We start from the raw sequence: 24,653 nt of genomic DNA, 5'->3' as shown, positions 1-24,653 counted from the left end.
GCGGCAGCTGAGCGACGGCGGAGAGCGAGGCGGGCAGAGGACACTGAGCGAGGGCGGAGAGCGAGGCGGACAGAGGACAAGAGTGAAAGTCACCCGCGCGCCGGCAGGGTGACATATGCACTATGCAGTGACTCCGACATTAACCTCTACAGACACGGTTCCGTCCGGCGGCCGGGGTACCTACCGAGAGGGCGACGCCGTGGGCCGCGGCAGCAGTGATCTCCCCAGCTCTCTCGGCCGATAGCAGACAGATGGGAGGCCCGGAGGGACCAGCCACAGACGGGGAGCTTTTCCCCACGCCCGACGGCTGTCTGTGGCCGTCATCAGGTACCTATCGCCAGGGGCGGATCCAGAAAATCTCCAAGGGAGGGGCCATTAGAAACCAGGAGGCCCCCATAATCCCACCTGTTGGAGGCCCCATCTTCCCACTTGTTGGCCCCCCCCCCCAAAAAAAAACTGCGTCTATTGAGCTTATCTAGCTGTTCAGGCAACATCTCAACATGAATAAACGAATTATGAAATAAATGAACGAACGAGAAATAACTAAGTGGGTAGGTTAAAAAAAAAACTCATCGGATTTCGGCCACTTTATTTTCAGGAGGCCCCCTTTTCAGCTTTTTAACTTTTTATTTTATTTTTGAAAAAAAAATAAAAAATCGGCCAAGGGGGGGGGGGCCATGCCCCCCCTTGTATCCGCGCCTGCCTATCGCCAGGGACTGAAGTGACCCTTGGTGGACCTACCTTGGGCGAAAGAGAGCCCACAGACGAGAGACTTGCATCTGACCTACACTTAACCTGTTACTTAGATAAATGCTATACGCATTTATATCAACTTCACTGCTTAGAACCAGTGAAGAAGCTGAGTCATCTCATTTGCACACGACAGTTAATCGCATATCTTTGCCTAGGCTCTAATTAACACGTTGTCTGTAAGCACAAACAGAAGCGAGCTACCTCTATCTTTACCGACGGAAACCTGTCTGTGTCGTTTTTCCACGCTGGAGTACAGACAATGATACCAATCGTAGCTGGAAACAGGCCGAGAAGAGTTCAGCGATGACCTTGACAACGAGCAGTGATTACCCAAGCCCGGCGTGCCGGGTCTAATCGCTCGCTACAATCGCCGTGGTGTTTGTCTCCAAAAACCGGCGGCGAGCCTCCCCGTCCGGCCCGACCAGAATCAGTAGTCTTTTCTGGGAACTGTTGCGCCGTCTTGCTGTTATGTTTTGGTTCAGGCTGCCACCGCGTGCAAGGAACTTGAAAACGGCGAATAACACAATCAGTTTCCGAACAAAAACAAGACACTTGTCTCCAAAGGTGCCTTCTTGCCCGTCTCGGACAGTAAACAAATACGAGAACCCTGCAGTGTCCAGGTGAGGTGCGTCCCGAGCGGCCAACTCTGGACTCTGGAGTGTCCAGGTGAGGTGCGTCTCGAGCGGCCGGTCGGCTGTCGGGGCGCGTGGGGTTCCCGGTGCGAGGTCCTCTGGGACTGCAACACCTCCCTGGCACGTCTGATCCAGCCCAGCGCAGTCCCAGCCGGGCCGAACCCAGCGCCGTCCCAGTCGGGCCGAACCCAGCGAGCCCAGCCCGGCAGAGCCCAGGCGGTCTGCGCACCGGCTGCCGCCCGCTGCAGGTCAGCTCCTCCCGCCTAATAACCGTTCTCCTCCACCTCATCATCTGGGGAGCGCTCTGCTCACCACGGCACAGGAAATACAGCCAGTCACTGATGCACAACTGAACTGGATGTCAGCATGACGGCGTCAAAGTGCCGTAGCCGGTGCCAGCGGACAGAGGCCCAGTCCCGCAGACCGGGCCGGGCCGGGCCGGGCCGCGGCCCGGGTCAAACAGCTCTCCCAGTTCCCGCGGCGGTAAAAGTCGGCCGGCAGCGTTTGCCGAGGTCCGGGCAGCTGCTCGGCCGAGCGGCGCCGAACGGCAGAGCCGGGCGTTCAGCGGCCAGGAAGAGCCCGCCCGCAACGTTTGGAGCGGAAGTACGCCCAACAGAGATCAGGGAGTTCACCGGACCTAGGTACATGCTTTTTACCAGAACTTTATGGTAGAGCGGGTACAATCGGCGTTTTTCACCGGAACCCCGCTCCGGATCCCTGCTCACTGCGCGGTATTGATGCGGACATATCCAGGTCGAAATCGCCGCCCTGACGCCCGGCGACACCTGCTTTGATGTTCCAGCATAATCATCAGCTAGTCATCTGCAGAGGACCGCCGCGATCCGATCCATTCGTCGGATTAGCCGGCCAGCGCCGGGAGCGGAAGAGCAGGGGGAAACCAAAGTTCCCAGCAGCGATGCGCGACGATTTGGCCTTCTCTGAAGCTCGCTCCGTAATTGAAACGCTTTCAGAAAGGTTCGCCCCCGCACGCCGGTGCAGTTTCCCGCTCACTGGCCGCCGTTCACTCAATATACCCTGGCCGTCACTGCCGGAGAGTGAACAGACCGTCTATGGGACAGTGGACAGCCGTCTCCCAGTACTGCCCACTGGGAGCGGGGACGGACGGGACGGGTGACTACCGGGCCGACGGCGGAATGGTCGACATATTGATCCGGTCAACGGTCGGTCAGTGGTCCAGGGAACACCCATCCGCCTCCGATTCGCTCTTGGTCGTCACCGTCACTTCTAGGCATCCTAGGAATCGTAGCTGTTCCACCCGCGAATTAGTCTACTGACCCGCGAATTAGTAACTAGTGATAGCCAATGCAAGTCTAAATCCGGCAATGCGGCAACGCCCACCTAGCCCCGGGCTCCTATAGTCCCACCGCACCTGCTCCTGATCGGGCCGGCGATCTGCCGAGGGCGGTCACTGGAGACAGAGCGGCGGGTTCCAGCGGCCCCGTCGTCGGTGGGCTGGAACTAACGAAATAACGCCTCACTCCGCCTCTCAGCGGAGACCGGACCGACCGCTGCGGGGGACAAACGGGGCTCCGGGACACTCGGAGGGGCCGCCCCAGTCCCCAGCTCTACCGAAGGCCGGTCGCGCCGCAGTCCCAGGTCGGCCCAGGCCGGCCGCACCGCAGTCCCAGGTCAGGCCAGGCCGCCCCAGTCCCAAGCCCCACAGGGCCTTGTTTCATAAAAGGAATTACTTACGGCATTCCGTCAATCATGCCAGTTTGGCGTATTTGATGCCAATTCGGTTTCATAAAGCCGGAGACCGGAGTAATTCACGCCATCGAAATTACGGAGCTTCATTTACGGCAAATGCTCGATTCCGGACCAATTGAATTGATGCCATTTGGGTTTCATAAAACAACGTATTTAACGCCAAATATTTTATCATATTCTTGATATCAGTGGTGTACACTACGCACAAAAATGTTGCGTGATTTTGAATAAATTTTGAGATTCGAAGCCAATTTTTAACCCATTTTATAATGTTGAGCCCGAGAGGAAGAAAGAAAAGCCGGAAGGCGAAAAAGGAACTGCAAATCTTCTGTACCAGTCGCTTTTTTGTGGCCACTATCGGAATTTTGTTTATTCGCCGCGTCGCGCCACTTTCGTAGTTAGGCACTTCTGCTTAGCTGACTTTCTGCTGTTTTCATTAAATTGATTTATTAAAGGATGGTCAGCAAAATCATATTGTTTTTTTCACTGGCGGATCCAGGGGGGGGCCACGGGGGCCATGGCCCCCCCCAAAGGCCTAAAGTGGCCGGTTTGGCCCCCCCAAAAACGTCCGAAAAAATGCTAAGAAAATATACCTTGATGGAGGTTTTTAGCCACTTGGTGAAGTAAAGCTTTCCACAGCATAATATGGAAGCAATATGGTAGCAGTGAGGGTCAGTCAAAAGTTGCGCGAGAGGAGTCGACCTTAAAAAAGACTGTTGTTGGCACGTGTTTATGGCGCGGCAGCTGGTAGTTGGCGGTGTTTCGCGTGGTGTGGCATCACTGGCCGATCCAGGGGGGGGGGGGGCACGGGAGCCTGAGGTGCCCCTGACAGGTCCATGGTGCCCTTGCTAGGCCTGTGGTGCCCCTGGACCCTGGCAGGCCTGTGGTGGCTCTGGCGGGCCTAGGGTGCCCCTGCTAGGCTGCTGATGCCCCTGGGACCTGACAGGACTGCGGTGCCACTGACAAGCCTAAAGCGCCCCCAACAGGCCCGTGATGTCCCCGACAGGCCCAAGGTGCCCCTGCGTGATGCCGTGATGCCTGCGAGGCCGGCAGGGCCCCTGACAGACCTGGGGTGCCCCTGACAAGCCTGTGGGCCCCTCACAGGCCCGTGGTGCCCTTGCTAGGCCTGTGGTGCCCCTGGCGGGCTGGTGGTGCCCCTGCTAGGCCGGTGGTGCCCCTGACAGGCACCACCCGGGCACCAAGGGGGGTCATGACCCATGTGGCCCCCCTTGGATCTGCCACTGATACATAATATATTGATTTGTAAAGGCTAGACCGGTGGTGCCCCTGGCAGGCCCGTGGTGCCCTTGCTAGGCCTGTGGTGCCCCTGGCGGGCTGGTGGTGCCCCTGCTAGGCCGGTGGTGCCCCTGACAGGCACCACCCGGGCACCAAGGGGGGTCATGACCCATGTGGCCCCCCTTGGATCTGCCACTGATACATAATATATTGATTTGTAAAGGCTAGACCGGTGGTGCCCCTGGCAGGCCTGTGGTGCCCCTGCTAGGCCCCTGGTGCCCCTGGGCCCTGACAGGACTGTGGTGCCCCTGCTAGGCCTCTGGTGCCCCTGCAAGGCCGGTGGTGCCCCTGTAAGGCCTGTGGTACCCCTGCTAGGCCTTTGGTGCCCCTAACAGGCCCATGGTGCCCCTGCGAGGCCGGTGGTGCCCCTGGCAGGTCTCTGGTGTCCCTGACAGACCTGGGGTGTCCCTGACAAGCCTGTGGGACCCGTCACAGGCCCGTGGTGCCCTTGCTAGGCCTGTGGTGCCCCTGGCGGGCTGGTGGTGCTCCTGCTAGGCCGGTGGTGCCCCTGCTTGGCCGGTGGTGCCCCCGGGCACCAAGGGGGGTCATGACCCATGTGGCCCCCCTTGTATCTGCCACTGATACATAATATATTGATTTGTAAAGGCGTTATGGCTTATGGAATATGCAATTGCAGGCACTTGGTATCCCTCACTTATCCCTCATTGGGGGCTCTGGCGGGCTCCTGAGGGCCCACGTCTATCTTTATTCTCCGGGAGCCCTAGACGGGCTCCTTTGGGTCCTTTCAGTCCACTACAGCATAAGAGGTCTCCACGCAAGTCCTATACATCTGAGGGCGTACCCTGACGTCTGAGGTACCCAACTGCAGCTCCAATGGTGTCTTACACTGGCGGATCCAGGGAGGGGGCATTTAGGGCCATGCCCCTTTCCCAGAGGCCTAAAGTGGCCCGTTTGCCCCTCCCCCAAACGATAATGAAACATAGTTCAATCAGTGCGTGGCCCAGGAGCCGAGTTAGACTGGGGGTGTTTTACCACCTCCCGGCCCGCAAAGGGACCCAAGAACTGACTCGAAGCGGGTTAACTGGTCGACAAAAGCAATGGTAAGTGTTCACAAAGTAATATAAAGGCATGGGTCGGGTGGTCTACCATTTATATATTTTTCTTTTTAGTTAAAAAAAATTAATATTGTCAGAGCTGTGACGAAAAATAAGTGGCCTAAATCCGATGAGAAAACAGGATTTGGGGGTACCCTAGGTTTGGCTCCGCATGAGTTGGCCCCCCCCAAAACGCAAGCCTGGATCCGCCAGTGGTTTTTTTTCATAAATATTTTTCAATATTTAAAATCAACATAACTGTTTTATAATTTCTCGTAAAGAAATAAATTTTGACATGAAATTGTAATTTGTAGGACGCTTGATAAATTACGGCAGCTACGCAACTGTGCTTATTTACGGAGGTGTAAACAATTCCAGTTGTGGCTTTATGAAACGGCTTTATTTGCGCTCCGTAGTTTGAAAGGGTGTGAATTACGGAAAGGTGTAAGTTACGGCAGAGTTTTATGAAACGAGGCACAGGTCGGCCGCGCCGCAGTCCCAGGTCAGGCCAGGCCGCCCCAGTCCCCAGTCCCAGGTCAGGCCGGCCGCGCCGCAGTCCCAGGTCGGGCCAGGCCGCCACAGTCCCAGGTCGGCCCAGTCCCCAGTGCCAGGTCAGGCCAGGCCGCCACAGTCCCAGGTCGGCCCAGTCCCCAGTCCCAGGCCGCCCCAGTCCCCAGTCCCAGGCCGCCCCAGTCCCCAGTCCCAGGTCGGCCCAGGCCGCCCCAGTCCCCAGTCCCAGGTCGGCCCAGGCCGCCACAGTCCCAGGCCGCCCCAGTCCCCAGTCCCAGGTCAGCCCCGGTTCCCAGTCCCAGGCCGGCCCAGTCCCCAGTGCCAGGTCAGGCCAGGCCGGCCGCGCCGCACCTACTGGCCGGTCGCCGCCGGGCCGCCATTACACTAATCACGGCCTAATGACAGGCCGACGATTGTGCAGTTGCACTGTCTGGAGAGAGCGGCCATAGCTCAGGGGCGAGATCTTGGTGATGAGGAGGTAACGGGTCGGCCCCCACTGCAGTCCGGGTCAGGTCAGCGCCTGGCCCTCTCAGCGCAGTGCTGGTCAGTGTTCCTGGCCGCCCCTCTCAGTACAGTCCCGGTCAGTGTCCCTGGCCGCCCCTCTCGGTGCAGTCCGGGTCAGTGTCCGTGGCCGCCCCTCTCGGTGCAGTCCCGGTCAGGGGCTGGCACAGCGGCCAGCCCGGAGCCGTCCGCGCATCTCCGTGTCAGGGAAGCCGGAGTCCCGGACACAACAGAACGGAACAGCAGAGGGCGAGACACCAACACACACACGACAGTTTGCCAAACTGGGAAACTATCGCAGTTGGACGGCTCTGGCACCGTGCCGCCGGCTGGGTGCGGTCTGCGGCCGGCCTGTCCACAGTCGGGAGCTCGCTGTCCCGCCCTGTGCTGGGGCTGGGGTCCCCTCCACCGCCGACCTGACTACAGCCGGCGGCCGTCGGGGCCGGACCAGACCAGACGGCGCCCCCCCCCCCCTCAGCCAGACGGGGGGGGGGGGGGCGGCGCCCCGGAGTCGGTCCGACCAGCTGACCCGGCCGGCCGGCCGCCCGCCACCGGGCGCACACGTGCTGTGTTGCTGGGCGGTCCGCCAGTGGTTGAACTAAGGCAGATGGTGGGCTGGGCTGCCGACCCGCAGCTCCGAGCCCGAGCTCAGAGATGTCTCGGTAAGGAAGAGTTCTGTAGCGGAAATACAGACGTCTGCCAGCGGAGCACAGGGCCGACAGCTGGGGCCCGCCAGACAGCAGGGCAGACAGCGGGACAGGCGGCGGGGACCGGCAGACGGCAGGGCAGGCGGCGGTCACCGGCAGACGGCAGGGCAGACAGCGGGGACCGGCAGACGGCAGGACAGGCGGCGGGCACCGGTGGCGAAGACGGCGCGTCTCGGTCGTGCTTTGGTCGCCCGCCAGACGCTCCGCCGCGGGAAAGTGACCGCCGGCCGGCCGGCGGTCACGTGGCCTGGGTTTCACCGGGCTTTTTACCGGCCCTAGACACCACGTGACCGGCGCTGAACAGGGCTGACAGAGGCGGGCTGACGAGCCGAGCTGAGCACATGCTCCCGCAGAGACGACACTCGGCACATGGCGTCAGCCGTCAGCTGCCGATACGCAGGGAAATCAGTAGCGCCCAGTCGCTCAGCTGATCTGAGCCGCCGGGGGCCGTCGCCGGGTAACGGCTCCGCACTCGGTTCCGTGACGGCTCCGTGACGGCTCCGCACTCGGCTCCGTGACGGCTCCGCACTCGGTTCCGTGACGGCTCCGTGACGGCTCCGTGACGGCTCCGCACTCGGCTCCGTGACGGCTCCGTGACGGCTCCGCACTCAGTCTGCTGCGTGACGGAGGGCGGAGTGCTCCAGTCCCGCCCGAACAGACCCAGTGGACAGCTCACTCAGACGGGCTGGAGCAGGCTGTCCTGACGACCGCTGATCGCTGCCGCCCACACCTAGCAGCAGCGGTCCTCCCGGCCCCTTTTCATGTCGTGGCGACCTTGCCGCACAATGCACGGCCCAGTGCACGGCTCGTCTGACCCAGTCAGGCCATCCGGAGCCGCCGGCCAGCGCACACCGCTGGACGGGAGGGCGTCAGCCGGACCACGGTCAGCAGTCAGCACACCGCTGGACGGGAGGCCGTCAGCTGACTGGGCGGAGAGGTGCAGCGCAGCGGCCGGTCCCCAAGAACCGCCGAACACTAGGGCCGGCGGTCTTGCAGACGACACTGGTCTCACTTTAGGTCATGTTTGACATGCGCCTGACCTGCAGGCCTTTTTCAGAATCTCGTCATTACCTTCAGCAGCAAAATACACCTTATTTGTCCCATCAATTTCTTATTGAAATGAATTGATTTCAATAATGACGTCAAAATGACGTCAAAATCACAGCCAACCTCGATCACATCCGCGGCTGCTCGGCCATCGAAGGCGGAAGGAAGGACCACCGGCGGCGCGCCGGTCGGTCCGGGCCGGCCCGTGCTGGCGGGCGGTGCACCGCTCTGGCCCGAGAGCAGCGGCCGCCGCCTCATCTGGATCGGCCCGACGCTCTGCTGACCCCGATTTTCACGCGCATGCGCGCCCTGGGCCAGGTGCGGGCCGGGGCCGGGGCCGGGGCCGGGGCCGGGGCCGGGGCCGGGCCACTGCCGACTGGCCGGCCAGCCGAGGTGTCACCCGGGGCCTTGAGCCGCCGAGTGACGAGAAAATAGCGGGTTGGCGAGCTGGCTTCGGCTGGCCGGTAAAAGTTGTTCTGGGAGGCTGCCAGCGGTGCGCTGAGCCACCGCTAAGGACTCGGGAGAGAGAGAGAGAGAGAGAGAGAGAGAGAGAGAGAGAGAGAGAGAGAGAGAGAGAGCGCCACGCCGGGCCCCCCTCCCCAGTCCCGCCGGGAAGAACGCCCCTCGGTCATCGGTGACCCGATTTGCGGAGACACATGTTGCCTACCGAGAGGCCAGGCAGAAGGGATAATGACCCTTCGATGAAATGTATCTCGTAAATCCAGTACAATGTAGAAAAGCATTTCGCTGCTATTATTAGCAGCAAACGAGCGTTGGGGACCTACTGAGGAGGTGCAATTAATGGCCGACAGAATGTGTGTCACATGACCGACCTCACCTCACATGACTACTTTATCGCTCCCTAGCATCATCCCCAAATCGTTCTGGCCAGCTTCCGTATTGCAATTACAATACCGTTACACCAGCGACAGTAATTTCCATCTGCATTATGCAGCGCCTACTGCGCCGGCCGTTAGGTGGTAGCCCCTCCGGCCGCTGATCTCCGTCTCGGCACTGCCCCGGTCGCGGCCCCTGCCTTCCTGGAGAGGCCGGCGGCCACCGTTCGTCACCGGGCCCAATTAGAGTCGGAGCCAGCAGCGGGGCAGCGCCAGGCAGAGCGCGGCTCTCACCCAGTGCAATGTGGAGCGCCGCCGCCGTCCGTCCGTCCGCCGGGGGCACCGTGGCCGGCAGTCACACGGCGCGCAGCATGGTCAGATCGGCACGGGATAGCGGAACACGTCACAGTCAGCCCTCCCTGACAGCAGCGCTTACCTGGCGGAGCGGCCGGCCGTCGCGCTGGTCCCGGCGCTGGAGCTGAGGTCGCAGACGGGGCGCAGATTTCCCGAGGCGGAGGCCGAAGTTTTGGTGGACTCCGACGAGACGTTGAGGCAGACGCGGCGGCGCGGTGGCGGCGGGCAGGTCAGAGGTCAGCCGCCGGGGGGTGCTGGCGGGACAGGGAGGGAGGGGGCTGAGAGGGGCGGGGGACGGGTGAGATGAGTGGGACGTCCCGGGGAGGGGCCAGGGGAGGGCAGCGGAGGACAGGGGAGGGCAGGGGAGGGGACGTGCCGCCCCGGCAGCGGCCAATATCACCGGCCGGCGCGCTGCCGACCGGCGCGCGGCGGCCGTTAGGCGCAGTTGAGCCAGCTGCACGTGCACGGATACGATTGGGCCGGGTAGAAGGGCGCCAGGATGACGGCGCCGCCGCCGGCCAGCTGGGCGTCGTAGTGTTTCTGCAGCATGCGCTGCTGCTGCTGCACGTACACGGCGAAGGCGATCTCCTCGATCAGCCCGAGCGTCTGGCGCCGCTCGTGGCTCATGAGGCACACGGTCGAGTCGCCCACCACCTTGTGCAACACCATCAGGTAGGCGTACTTGAGAGGCTCGTCCGTGCCCACAAAGTGGTTCGACAGGTAGGTCTCCAGCTTGTTCCGCTGCTGCATCACGTCCGGGAAGTCGATGAAGAACCTCGAGCACATGTAGCGCTCCAGGGTCTTGATGCCCTCCGGCTGGGCGGGCTTGTAGTCTTTGACGAGCAGGTTGCAGTACTTGAGGAGGCCGCCGCCGCGGATCTCCTCGGGCCGCCGGGTGGCGATCAGCTTCTTCTGCAGGTGGTAGAGCGCCTCCTGGAAGTCGCCGTACACGCTGACACCCACCACGGTCGGGTAAAAGTTCTCCGTGATCAGTTTCTGCTCGGCGCACCGGTAAAACAGCAGGATCGAGTCCAGCAGGATCTGGAACGAGTCCACTGAGAACTCGAACTTGCGCTTCATCGAGTCGACGAACTTGAGCTCCACGTTGCGGCCGCCGTTGTTGGACAGCGAGATGAGCGACCACCGGTCCGTGTCGTTCACCTTCACCATCTTGTGCACGTAGCCCTCCTTCATGCTGCACGAGCTCATCCTGGTCTTGCTGACTCCCTCGGGCAGAAAGTCGAGCAGCGACTGCAGCACGGCCGTCTTCACGCGGTCGTAGTCCTTGGGCGTCTGCAGGTCCACCAGGAAGATGAGGTCCAGGTCGTTGTACACCTGGCTGTCGTCCGTGTTGAGGATGTGGCTGGCGGCGCCGCCGTTGACGCGCACGCTGCTGACGTGCACGCCGTCCGCCTCCAGCCGGGCGCGCACCACCTCCACCAGGTCCTTGAGCTTCACCTCCAGGGTGGGGAAGTTGCCGCGCCCGTGGATGGGCACCAGGTCGTTGAGCACGCCGTCCAGCCGGCGCACCTGGTCGAAGGTGAGCGTGGCCAGGTGCTGGTCCTCCTGGCTGGGGCTGTTCAGCAGGCGCTCCATCTTCTCCAGCAGCGTGGCCTGCTCCCGGGTCACCAGCAGCGTGCCGCTCTGCAACACACACACACAGACCGAGTCAGGCGAGACGCAACATACGGGGACCAGCAGCGTGCCGCTCTGCAACACACAGACACACAGACCGAGTCAGGCGAGACGATACACACGGGGACCAGTGCGGGCAAGTCGCAACATACGGGGACCGAGTCAGGCGAGACGCAGCACACGGGGACCGAGTCAGGCGAGACGCAACACACGGAGACCGAGTCAGGCGAGCCAGGGCTGCGGAGTCGATGGATTTTCGGCGACTCCGACTCCGACTCCGACTCCGGCTTTCAAAAACCAGCTCCGACTCCGACTCCGACTCCGGGCAGAATTGTCGACTCCGACCGACTCCAACTCGCGACTCCGACTCCGCAGACCTAGCAGGGCTGCGGAGTCGACAGATTTTCGGTGACTCCGACTCCGACTCCGGCTCGGGTTTCTAAAATCGACTCCGACTCCGACTCCGACACCGGTCACAACTGTCGACTCCGACCGACTCCGACTCCGACTCCGACTCCGACTCCGCAGCCCTGGGCGAGACGCAACATACAGAGACGGGGTCAGGCGAGACGCAACACACGGCGATCAGTGCGGGCGAGACACAACACACGGACGGAGCATTGGATCGAGCAAGGGGTTCTCTTCACTTTTTCAGCCAACCCGAACCCCCAACTCCTTCCCCGGTGAAGGCCCGCTAACAATAATGACTGGGCAGGCAAGGTCACTTCACACCGGAGGGAGGATGACAGGCGTCTGCACTCAGCACGGCGCCAGCGCGGCATGCTGCGCAGTGCGCACGGACAACGCCGAGGGTAGGGCGGTCCCTCCGACCGGCGCTGACTGCGGACCCGGGCAGTCCAGTCACCAAGGACCACCGAGGGTAGCGGGGTCCCTCCGAGCGGCGCTGACTGCGGACCCGGGCAGTCCAGTCACCAAGGACCACCGAGGGTAGCGGGGTCCCACCGAGCGGCGCTGACTGCGGACCCGGGCAGTCCACTCACCACGGACCATCACTGAACGCCCGCAGGCGTCGCCTGTTCTACTGCCGTGCAAATGATGAGGTACCGTAACTACCTAGCTGTAACTACGTAACTACCCAGCAGAGAAGCCAGGTGATAGCCTACAAACGGAATGGTAGTCTCCTCTTGGAAGGGTGATTTGAGATTTCGATGACTAAGCATGGCGAAGCAGAGTTCAGGGAGACCGGGCAGCTTTCTCATTTCTAAACGGTGATAAGTGTCAGTGAGTGCGCGGAATTGGGGACCCACTGGGACGACGGGGCCCGCTGGGACAGCCAGGGGCGCGCTAGGACGACGCGGGATCGCTGGGACGACCGGCTGTTGATTGGGACGACTCTGTCCCACCGAACAGTCCCATGTCACCAACACCGGGTCAGCAAAACACAGCCACTCCGCAAATCTCTACGCGTCACTTTGAGCAGCCTTGACCACCAGTCGCAGCAGACGGGCTCCATTTTCGTGCCCCCCCCCCCCCCGCGGCGGCGCACCGGGTTTCCATGCCCCCTCCCCCGCCCGACAACGGACCGGCCGTCCGGAGTCGAACCGACTGCGCGTGTCTATACCAGCGCCCGCGGTCGGCCGCAAATACCCGTGGGCGCCCGCCCGCGGTCGGCCGCATATACCCGTGGGCGCCCGCCCGGGGTCAGCCGGCCCCGTGGGCGCCCGCCGTCGGCAGTTACATAACCGACATTCGTCACTGCCCGCTTCGATCCTCACTGCAAACGTGTGCAGTGTGCAGAGCCGCCACGGCCGCGAACGCAGCGTTGTAGAGCAGCTGTCCGCGGTACAGCACGCAGACAGCTGCAAAGCCGCACACCTTCAGAGAACAGAGCCGCACACCTACAGAGAACGGCTGCGGACCGAGGAGCACGGCCGGCTGACCGGCGCTGACCTCGGCCGGCCGGCCGTAGTCGTAGAGACCCGACAAACAGGCAGGCGGCCGGTCGATGGCAGGGCCGGGAGGTCAGGGCCCGCCGGCGCCCGGCGGCCGGTCACCTGCACTGCGAGGGTCTGTCCAGCGGCCACTGAGTCGGCCACTGATGAGGCCTGTCCGCTGTCCGGCGGCCCCTGAGTCGGCCACTGATGGGGCCTGTCCAGTGTCCACTGTCCAGCAGCCACTGAGTCGGCCACTGATAGGGCCTGTCCACTGTCCAGCGGTCACTGAGAGGGTCTGTGTGGCAGCCACTGGGACAGTCTGTGTTGTGTGTAGTAGCCACTGAGAGGGCCTGTGTAGCAGTCACTGAGAAGGCTTGTCCACTGTCCAGCGGCCACTGTGTCACCGGCCTGTCCGGCGGCCCCTGAGTCGGCCCAAGCGGCCAGTGGCGGCAGCCGAGTCCACGGCATGCTGGGGATTGGGGAACCCCAAGGGACAGTTTCACGGCAGGCATTCTTTGAAAAAAAAAAAAACAGAATGCGCGCCAAGTGCGCGCTGCTTCCACCGTTCGGTGAGCGGCCGGTCGCACTCGCCGTCTATGATTTATGGGAGTCACGGCGCTGATTATGACAAGGTCATCGGGTTCTGCACGCCAGTGATGGGCTCGCTGGTTGCAGACGAAACGGCCCAATATTATCCAAGGTTAGTGATGCCCAAGGCCAGCCACCGCCCGTCCATTCATTCTGGATTAAGAACCAGTCTGCTCATGAGCCGCAAATAATGGCCATAAATATGAGCCTACGTATTGTGCAATGTGCATTGTGAATAACATCGAAGTCCGTGCAAAACCGGTAGGTGGAAGGATGAAACAAAGACAGATAGGCAAGTGGAAATGCTCCAATTGAGGCAAGGCGCCAGGGTTCATCCTCGTCCGTGGCACTGGAATTAGGTGGCATCTGACATTGTGCAAATAACCTGAAAGTAGTCCGAAAAAGTGGCTGAACTTGAAAGCCGTGATCTTTCCGAAGTAGTCTAAAATACACAACGTGTTGATGATAGGTATTGAATTTCGACATATTTCAATGACATGGTAATGTTCGGTGAAAATATGGCGAAATTTATTTGCTTAAACTCAGCGTTCCTTTTTTGTACTTGTCCCTTTTACGATATAAGACGTGTGGCTGCCGGACTCGGCGCGGCCTGGCTCACAGTTCACACTCCACAGAGGGCGGAAGAAGTCCCCGGGCAGGACTGAACATCAGACAACCAGCGCACACCTGTACCTACCGGCAGCAGCGTGACCGACGGGCGACGGTGCAGGCACACAGCCGCAGGGAAACGCCTGTCCAGCTAAAACAGCGTCTAACAGTGGTAGGTACACAACGGTCACGGCGGCATCATAAAACCTTTTCAAACATTTGGATTGGCGTTCATTCGTATCAGTTACCGCATGCATCAAGTGTTTCTGATAAGTAAAAAGATCCGCGTTGTGCCCCAGGCCGGAACCCAGCCGCTCCAGACTGGTGCCGATTAAGTTTCCATTCAGCGCTCGCCGCTGCCGCCCTCCGCCCCGCGGCGGCCGATTGACCATTTGACCGCGGCCGGCGCGGCGCGGCGCGGCGCGCGGCGCAGATCGTGCTGTTTCACCTGGCCAGCCTCCGGGGCCGCCGGCAGGGCGCCGTAATCGGCGCACAGCCAGCGTGACGCAACCGCTCCACGAGCGCCGCCGCCGCGCCGCCATCGGCGCGAGCTGGCTTCAAGCAGCTCTCGGAGCAGCGCGGCGAAACTAGCGCGGTGGTGACGACATCCGCTGCCGAGAGAGAGACGCCATCTGACATCTCGCTCTCTCTCCGCGCGGAGACTGGGGCTAACGCGGCGCACGGCGCGTCTGCTGGGCGCCGCGCCGGACACGAATCGATCGATCTCAGAGACAGTGCGGAGCTCCGACTGCGACTGACTCGCCTCCGAGCGCAGTGCGCTTGCCACGGGAGCTCTGTGGAAGACGTGGTGGCCGTGTTTTTTTTTATTCCACGTCTGATTTAGCCCTAATTAGTCAAAGCAAACGATCTCGTTTGATGATGTGAAAGAAGAACCACCGAAAGCGCCCAGAAAAAGGCCGGGACGCCTCAAGACCGGTCAGAGGGACCTGGCAGCAGATGAGGGCAGTTTTACAGGATAAAATAGCTGAGGGTGATATGAATTCTGAACCCTAAAGTTTTGTAAGTGGCAAATAATGCGTCTAACATAGAGACTAAAAGCCCAACACAATTATGAGAATAATGTGCAACGTAAAATTCGCAATGTGATTATTGCAGCGATCACATGGTAGGCAGCACCTGCAGGTCTGTGGGGTACAGACGTCTGGACGGTCGGGTTTCCGCGACTATCGACTGCCGAGTGCCGACGCTCCGGTTATGACACTGCGCAGTTGGCAGAGCCCGGAGCCGGAGCCGGAGCCGGAGCCGCCCGGTGACCAGGTCACGCGGCGGCCCGGGCCGTGTGCGTGCTGCCCGCCGCGGGTCGGCTCTGCCATGTGGGTCAGTCGGCCCCGGCGGCGAGCGGTGAGCGGCGAGCGGCGGCCGGCGCTCCAGCAGCCCAGCAGCCCAGCAGCAGCCAGCAGCATCCCAGCAGCAGTCCAGCGGCGCGCCAGCAGCAGCAGCAGCCCGGCAGCAGCCCAGCAGCAGCCCTCCACAGTCCGTAGTCCTGAGCCGACAGCGCCGGGACTCGGGACAGCGCCGGCCCGGATCGGACCGGGACCGGTCGGGACCGCTGGTCTCTCCGGCCGGACCGCTGGTCTCTCCGGCCGGACCGCTGCACTGGTCTCTCCGGCCGGGACCGCTGGTCTCCCGGCCGGGACCGCTGGTCTCCCCGGTCGGGACCGCTGGTCTCCCGGACGCAGCGCTGACCCGCGGGCAGAGACCGCGCCGGCGGTATTGCGCCCCGAGCTCGGCTATTATTGGCAGAAGAAGACAGTTAGCGCTACAACGACAGCTTTCTCAACGGAAAGAGCCAACGCGCTACCGGCCGATACGATCTTCGTTTTAAAGCCGAATGCCGCTGTAAGGCGTGCAGATCATTTGCACACCTCGCCTCGTGTTGCTGCACTAATTGAGAACAATGGCTCTATATTGAGCGGCCCAGATGTAAGTACCGGCCGATATGATTCCCTTCAGGCCGATAATAACTTCAACAGCTATCTCTGACCCAGTGTAGAACAGGCCCTAGCAGCTGGTTTTGGCTCTCGATTTCCATCAGGACGCAGCAGCGCGGAAAGATTCCGACCCGACTATCTTCACCAAGCAGTGCAGGAAGCACGCGGAGTGTGAACGTCGCACGTGCGTGACACGACGCACATACCTACAGTGCTGCACTTGTCAGGGCTGTAGATAACGCTGAACAGAATCAGAAGGCGGCACTCTACATCGTCACCGGGCCGGCCGAGAGGCTAAGAGCGCGTGACCGGTGACCTGCTGAGAGGCTAAGAGCGCGTGACCGGTGACTTGGTGAGCGGCGGGGAGCACGTGACCGGTGACCTGGTGAGCGGCGGGGATGCACGTGACCGGTGACCTGGTGAGCTGGACCAGAAGACAGTCCAGCGGCCGCTGGACTGCTCAGTCTCGGCCATTGGACTGCTCAGTCTCGGCCGTTGGACTGCTCCGTCTCGGCTGTCAGCTCACTGCTCAGTCCCGGCTGTTGGACTGCTCAGTCTCGGCTGTCAGCTCAGTGCTCAGTCTCGGCTGCTGGACTGGTCAGTCCCGGCCGCTGGACTGCTCAGTCTCGGCCGTTGGACTGCTCAGTCCCGGCCGCTGGACTGCTCAGTCTCGGCCGTTGGACTGCTCAGTCCCGGCCGTTGGACTGCTCAGTCTCGGCTGTTTCTCTATACCGCGGAGCTCGGGGCGCCCGCCAGTCCAGCTAGCTTTCCCCGCGCCTACCCAGCAGCTGTCACATTGCCACACTCGGTCCGCGGACGGCCCGACATCCGTCACGACTCACACCTGACATCCCGACATCCGCCCCTGTCACCGACTGCAGCTGTCACGCTGCCAATGGACCGCTGACATCCGTCACATCCGTCACCACTGCCGCCGCTGTCACCGGCGGACAGCAGAGCCGACATCCCGAAATCCGCCACTCAACGGCGCACAGCAGAGCTGTCTCGGTGTACTCGGCCGTACATACAGGGAGCGACCGAGGACCGGGGCGGCTGCGCAAGCGACTGACCGCAGTGCGCGCTCACGCTCTCCGGCTGGTAACACCTGCAGATGCTGGAAACAGTCCCCGGCGCCCGTTCATCGCCCGTCGCAGGTGTCGGACCACCGCGGAGACCGCAGAAGAAAGTAGTCGCCGCCGGGCGTCCATCCGTCCGCCGCCCGGTTAAACACCTGCGGCCACTAACAGCGGCAGAGCGGGACGGGCCGCCGGCCGACCAAACACCGGCCGCGTCACTCGAACAACCGGACACAGCCGAGCGCTGAACACGGACACAGCCGAGCGCTGAACACGGACACAGCCGGGCACTGAACACGGACACAGCCGAGCGCTGAACACGGACACAGCCGAGCGCTGAACACGGACACAGCCGAGCGCTGAACACAGACACAGCCGAGCGCGCACAGCCGTCAACGGGAAAAGACAGCTCACCGCAGCCTTTAGGACATAAAGCACCAGCGAATGGCAGCGCTCGGCCTGGTCTGCCTCCTACCGGAACCTTCTGTCCCAGTGGGCTCGTCCGCGAGACCTCGGCGGGACCCGAATGTCTCGGTGGGCCCGTTTGTGGCTCGGCGCTGCCTGGTAACAGGGAACAGTCGGCCAAACACTATGTCCCACGGCCGGAGACAATGGTGATCCGCGCCCGTCCACACTCATAACTGGGCGCCTAAAACTGGGCCGCTCTTCACTGGCTCCGATCTTTCCATTGTTGGAGCATGACGATATTTTCTTCCCATATGCCCCCCGGACGCGCCCGAGTCCATCTGGGTTTCCGGTCTGGCGGACCCGGACTCTCCGGTCTGGCGGACCCGGACTCTCCGGTCTGGCGGACCCGGACTCTCCGGTCCGGAGGTGGGCCCGGACCGGCCACTCTCCCTGCTCGGACCGCGGCTCGGCGGTCAGCGCAGCAGTGTGGCGGCCGGTCTCCCCGGCCAGACCGCGGCCGGCGGTCACCGCCCGGAGACAGTCCAGAGACGGCTCGGAGACGACCGGCGCGCCAGAAATTCCACCGGTTACCATCCACAGCGGCAGGCTGAGCTCCCTCAGCTATGTACGACCAGCCCATCTTACCGAGACTCGCCGGCGCAGCGACGGATTTTCGCAAACGCCTCGCCCGCCGCCCGGATATATTATGTTAATCCATCGTGCAGCGTGCATCGCAATGTGCGCGGCTATTTTCACCGGCGGCCGGCGGCGGCCGCAGCTTTCGCCGGGCCGGGCAGACGGGCCCGGCCGCACGCCGCGCGCGCCGCCATGAATGGCTGTCTGGCCGGCAGCGCCGCCGGCGCCGGACATCGCGCCAAAAGTGAAACGCACCGGCACGTGGCCACGCGGCGGCCGCAGCGGCGACACTCAGGGCCAGACGGCGCCACAGACAACATCGCCGTACAGCGGCGGACGCATAACAGCTCGGCGTGCCCGCGCACCGACCGAGAGCCGACCGAGAGCAGAACTAGAACGGAGCGAGAACAGATCGAAAACCGACCGAGGACCGCTGGAGAACGGAGCGAGAACGGAGCGAGGACAGACCGAGAACGGAGCGAGGACGGAACGAGAACGGAGCGAGAACGGAGCGAGAACGGAGCGTACCGAGCCAGGGTATAATGGACCGAGCCAGTACGGAGAACCGTCCGAGAACGGAGCGAGAACAGTCCATTGACGGTAACTCGTATATGCGGGTGTATTCTCACAGATCAAGCCTTGACATTATCTTCGAAAGCAGTCGAACAATATACGCCACGATGGCGTCAGCCAATAGCCTCCGGCTCGCCCTAAAGGCGTCAAACTGAATGAATAGTTCCCCGCCCGATCGAGGGCCTGTGTTTCGATGTCGGCCGGGCGCCGGGCGCCGCCGTGGGAGCCGGGGCGCCGGCGCCCCGCCGGCTGGCCCAGAGCCGCCAGCGGACGGCGGGACGCTCCACCGAGCACCGCAGCTGCTTTCTCTTTCAGAGTGAGCTCCCCCCCCCCCCCCGCCCGACAGGTCTGCCGGGGACCGTTAGAGCCTCTCATGAGACGCATGCCGGCCGGCCGGCCCGGCGTCCCCGGGGAGTGGGGAAGGAAAATCGGACTGACCACATTCCACGGCCGCTGGGCCAGTCGGCAGCTCCGATTGGACTCCGGTCTGGCTGCGATTATGCTCCGGTGCGGGATAAAGGCACGACACTCGGATCATACTGAGAGGGAAACCACATGTGGCGAGACTGCCGTAACTCGGCCGGGACAGGATCCAGGGTCTGCCCGGCCGGCGCCCGCTGACAGACGCTGACAGACTCTCCCGGAACAGCTGATCCCGTAACAGTCCGGTAACAACCCGGTAAAAGCCCGGTAACAGCCCGGTAACAGCCCGGTAACAGTCCGGTATCGGCCCAGTAACAGTCCGGTATCGGCCCAGTAACAGTCCGGTAACAACCCGGTAAAAGCCCGATAGCCGGCCCGGTAACAGCCCGGTAGCAGTCCGGTATCGGCCCGGTAACAGCCCGAAATTGGCCCGGTAGCCGGCCCGGTAACAGCCTGGTAACAGTCAGGTATCGGCCCGGTAACAGCCCGGTATCGGCCCAGTAGCCGACGGCCTCCCATAGGGACAGCACAGCAGCTCCCCGCGCAGCGTCCCATGGCCGGCGCTGGGCGCTGTCGGCGGCCCGCCACCCCTCTCCTCTGCACCGGGTTACCAGTTACCACCGCCGCCGTTAGCTGGCTGGGAATCGGGCCGCCGCCGGGGACGGTGCTCGGATCGGCGCACCGGCCGGCCGGCGCTCGCCCGCGCTGTGCCCGTGCCCCCTTTGAAGCAGCGCTCACAGCTGGTGAGCGTCCCGGCGCGTGAGCTGCGCGTGAGCTGCCGCACCCTGCAGCCGGCAGCCGCATCCGGGAGCGGAGTTGTTTTGAGCGGGCGCCGCGGCGGGCGGGGCACCTCCCCCTGCCCCTCCCCGTCCGTACCTCCGCGGCACTCGGCAGACGGGCAGCGCTCAGACGGGTTGCGCAATCGGGCAGAAAGGAGGCCCGCCAGGCAGCATCGGACAGATCCGCGAGATCCGGGAGCTGCCGTCCGGTCCGGTCCGGGCCGGTCCGGGCCGGGCCGCCCAGCCGGACCGGTGTCGCACCGGCCGCGTTCCAAGAGCGCCCCGCAGCGTGCCGGAGCCTCTGGTTCGAGTGGTTCAGGGCCCGCCGGTGTCCTACTTTGAGCCCGGCGCCCACCGCTCCTCAGCTGCCCGCTCAGCGGCTCCCCCCTCTCCCTCCCCGGGGTCAGACAGGAGACGGCTCCGGCCGCGGCTCGCGGGGGCGGCCGGCCGGGGACGGGGGCGGGGGCGGGGCGGCCGGTCATCCCGTCCGACGGCCGCCCCCGCGGGCTGCCGTCGGCGCCGACGCGACGGCGCGGCGCCTCCGTCACACCGAAATACCGGCGGCCCGGCGCCGACGGGACGGAGGTGGCGGCTGCGGCCACCACGCGCGGCTCCAGCCCTGTCGACCTGGCGCGACGGGCCACAGGCGTAGTTTGGTACATTGAGGGAAGATACCTCCTTTAGGGGAGTCATTATGTGTTAAAGGAAATAGTTCACTTTTAACATGGGGTTTGGAACTGGAATAGCAGTTTTGTTGCTTGCGCTGAGACTAGCACAAATCAGAAGCTTTTACGGCCCAACGATCACCCTAGACGAAGATATTCCATTTTTCGTTCCGAAAAGAGTGCCTTGCAGAGGAATGCGTGCCTTGCTGAGGAATGCAGTCACGTCACCGTCAGCCAATCAGAATGCTGCTTACAGCCGATGGGTTTGTCCTACGCAATATGATTGGTCAACGCGTAATAAGCTTCCGCGTCAAACATTATTTTATATAGAATATAGTTCTTCTTACACTAAAATATAGAAAATAATCCTTTTTACAAAAACGTTTTGTTTTATTTTCTGATCATTTTGAGCATAAAAAAACATAAATCCATAGCAAAATACTAATTTCAGGAAAGTGAACTATTTCCTTAACCTTCCTTTATTTCCTTTATTCCTTTATTTCCTAACCAAGCATTTACAAAAAAAGACCACGCTCTCTGCGAAATAAATATAGTGTAGAAGCGTCAAGAATGCTCGAAGGGTTAGTAAAGTTCTGCGCGGGGTGAACACTGAACAGCCCGGCGTGGCGTGGCGTGAGTCGGTGTTGGCAGCGGGCCAGGGCCGCCACGCTGGTCAGCCCCCCCCCCCCGCACTCCTCCCCACCTGACGCCGGACCCCACCCCCACCCCCACCACGCACAGCCCTGAAACGCCCATGGAGCGGCAGCGTTAGCCAATTCAAGGCCAGCCGCCAGCGTCCAGCTCAGGAAAACGTGACGCAGTTAATTGAATCGGTGAAACGGTATTCGGTAACCTGCTCTGGAACATGACTCGGGTGCCGAAAAAGTTCGGAAACTGCAGACAGACACCTAGATCTACAAAACTTGATAATCACCTACTTAAATATACATAGGTATGACAGACCTACATAATGTAGGTACTTACATTTTACGTCAGCAAATAGCCGTATGAAGACGACCAAATAGTAAATACACAACTAATGCAGGGTACCGGGTGCGGCGAAATATATCAGTAAAGCCACACTGGGCTTGAGAAAAAGGATGACAGTGACACAACGCACCAATCATTTCCTGTGCAGCGTGCGTGCAACTGAAGCTACTTCTGTGTTAGGGCGCCCCAGCCGCCAAACAAAGGGGTTTTCAAAGACAAACATAATTTATGCCTCAGTTTAAAGGTGGACTCTTTAATGGACCATTATTTTGAAAACTTTGGAATATTTTACGACGGTAAGACACATGCAGCCAGTAGCATTTTTTTCGGTTTCGATCAAAATATGGCGTTCAATATTGTGTTATGAGGCAGTACCCCGTGTGTGGCGCCGCTGAAGAACAACATCGACACGGCGAGGACGGCAATGGATCCACTCTTTGGTGGAAGACTGGGGGACAGATGAAATGAAAACTGGCCGATGAAGTCCAGTTCTATTACTTCAGTAGCTAACAGCTGGAGCAGTGACTGTTCGTCGCCGCCACTCACCAGTACGGGCGCTGACCAAGTCGATAGGTACCGCTGTGAGCGCCGGAACGGAGACTCGGCTTGTGCGCTCAAATTACAGACAGACAGAGAGAAGCAGTCGTGGTGCACCGTCTGAACTAGACTGACCGCGTGCTGCTTCAGTAGCGAACACCTTCCCCCGCAGCAGCGCCCGACCAACTGCCGCCGCCTGCCGCTCCGCCGCCGCCGCCGCCGCCCGCTGCCGCTGAGTGACGTCACACCCTGAACTGAGTGACGTCACACCCTGAACTGAGTGACGTCACACACTGAGCAGAGCGGAGCGCCGGCGGCGGGAAGGTCGGCGCGCGCGCGGCCGCCCCCGCCCCCGCCCCCGCCCCTGTCGCTGATAGACGCACCCGATCGTTCCAGAATGTCACGCGTACACCGCCGCCGGCAGCCGGCGCTGATTCGTGACGTCATCGCGATCGATGCACAGGAGGGGGGGGGGGCGGTTCGCGCAGGTTCCGGCCACAGGGTACGTGGGCGGACCGGGGGGGGGGGGACCTCTGCCATACGGCCGGCGGCCAGGAGCCGCTCGTCACTGCGATATTGCTAGGAGCGGACGGCCGTGCTCTGAGCCGGGAATGGGGCCGCCTCTGTCACCGGTCAGGTCTGAGACCCAGTCCAGGGCTCCACGGCGCCCCGGGTCCGGAGTCGGCGGCGGGGGGGGGGGTCGGACACCCGGTGACGCCGTGATGTCCCGCCGTCCAGCGGCGCGCCGAATACGTCGCGGCGCGCCACGAATAGACCGGCCACCGTCGGCGGCTGCCACTCGGCGCGCCGCCCCCGCGGTCCGGAGCGGCACTGGGGTGAGGTCCCCCCCCCCCACGGTCCGGAGCGGCACTGGGGTGAGGTCCCCCCCCCCCCCCCGCCGTCCGGAGCGGCACTGGGGTGAGGTCCCCCCGCGGTCCGGAGCGGCACTGGGGTGAGGTCCCCCGACCCCCCGCGGTCCGGAGCGGCACTGGGGTGAGGTCCGTGTCCCCCCGCAGTCCGGAGCGGCACTGGGGTGAGGTCTAGTGATGTCAATTTCAGAAATTTTGGAAACCAATACCAAACCGATACCGACCAAAGCCACTGAGAGTATACCAAAACCGAACCGATTTTCAGAAACAGGGGGAAATACCGACTAGATACCGAAATCAGGGAATTATCAAACAAATGCTTCAAACTTTCTCAAGACATATGATAAGCCTTGAAAGGTACCTAATACTTTGAAATAAGGTAACAAAAACAAATCAGGCAATCTCTTAATTATTTGCATTGCAAAAAAAAAATTATAACTTATTTTGTAATTATTAACAAATATTCAGGTCAGTTATTTTACTGGAATGTGGATTCAAGGTAACTGCATGAGGTGTTAGGAAAATAACTTGAACCCTGAATCTTGTCCATGCCTGAACCATCAAACCTTCTTTCAATTCAAGTCATTCATTTCGAGTCCGGTCAAGACAGGGTTAAGCGTGTTATCATGATCCAAAAGTGGTGACCCAATTGACAATGATGGGCTACACCTTGGGCTGGCTACACCATTAATGTAAACAAAGCCCATGATACCTACAGTTAAACCCAAGTAGCATGGTGATTGGTGACGATACTGACGCAGCCAATTTTTCTTCATAAACAAATGTGTAACACAACAAAACTTGATAAATAATTACTTACGATGCACACTGATAGATAGCAGACACCACTGTAATGATATCGCGATGAAATCTAAGTAAAATGTCCATAATTTTACGGAAGCATAGACACACGTCACGTGTCATCTCTTTCATAATGGCGGCCTTACAGGCGGCGGCCATTTGCATTAATGATTAAACTGAATAAAATAAAGTTTTTCTTTTCTTTTTTGCTTAGGTCCACTTAAATCAAAATTCCTTGTAAAAAATTTGAAATCTTAAAATTAATTCAAGAAGGATGTAGGCCACTTTTGCTGAAAAATGAAGTACCAGAAAAACATAGTTGTTCAATTATTTTCAATTAGTTTTTGAGCTATATCGGTTCCTCAACCTGGCGCAGCTGCGACATTGAAATGTTTTTAGATGTGTTCAGTTTTGAAACTGCTGTGTGCGAGTCAAGCCAAAAGCCAATTATATTTTATGAGTGCTTATGATTAAATTGCTAGCGATCTGTATCTGTAGAGAGAGCAGGAAAGAGAACACTAATTGAAGAAAATAAATTATCCACAGGATCATGACAGCATCGCTCACTACAAGGCTTCTTGAAGTTGAGCGAAGTTGAAGCTTTGTGGGGTGATGCGGGTGATGATGAAGTGACAAATGCTGCCTTAAATATTAGATGATAATGGTGAAGCTAGTGCTGTATTAAACAGGGTTTTGGATAATGTAATTGCATTGCAGTAAAATGGAGAGGAAGACAAGGTCAAGATCAATCACAGACTTCTCAAAACAAAGTCAAATTTGTTGCTAATAAATGCTTTG

The 24,653-nt window shown here is 60.7% G+C and overlaps 1 protein-coding gene across 4 annotated transcripts in view; it reads right to left on the bottom strand.

The window, feature by feature from the left end:
* Positions 1–24,653, bottom strand: part of LOC122385618 (terminal nucleotidyltransferase 5C-like) — a 69,017-nt gene that overhangs the window by 31,332 nt on the left and 13,032 nt on the right. For 2 of the 4 annotated variants that reach the window (XM_043373997.1, XM_043373999.1), the window contains exons 1-2: positions 22,195–22,379; positions 9,502–11,063 (exon numbers count right to left, since the gene is read on the bottom strand). In XM_043373997.1, the coding sequence (XP_043229932.1) occupies positions 9,855–11,015 (1,161 nt within the window). In that variant the 5' untranslated portion in view covers positions 11,016–11,063; positions 22,195–22,379 and the 3' untranslated portion in view covers positions 9,502–9,854. Of the gene's footprint in view, positions 1–9,501; positions 11,064–22,194; positions 22,380–24,653 lie in introns of those variants that run through there. The other 2 variants (XM_043373996.1, XM_043373995.1) reach the window with 1 other exon arrangement.

The sequence above is a fragment of the Amphibalanus amphitrite genome, unplaced genomic scaffold (genome assembly GCF_019059575.1).
Source record: "Amphibalanus amphitrite isolate SeventyFive unplaced genomic scaffold, NRLGWU_Aamphi_draft 000225F_arrow, whole genome shotgun sequence".
Classification (NCBI taxonomy): domain Eukaryota; kingdom Metazoa; phylum Arthropoda; class Thecostraca; order Balanomorpha; family Balanidae; genus Amphibalanus; species Amphibalanus amphitrite.
This window is presented reverse-complemented; position numbering and strand designations above follow the sequence as displayed.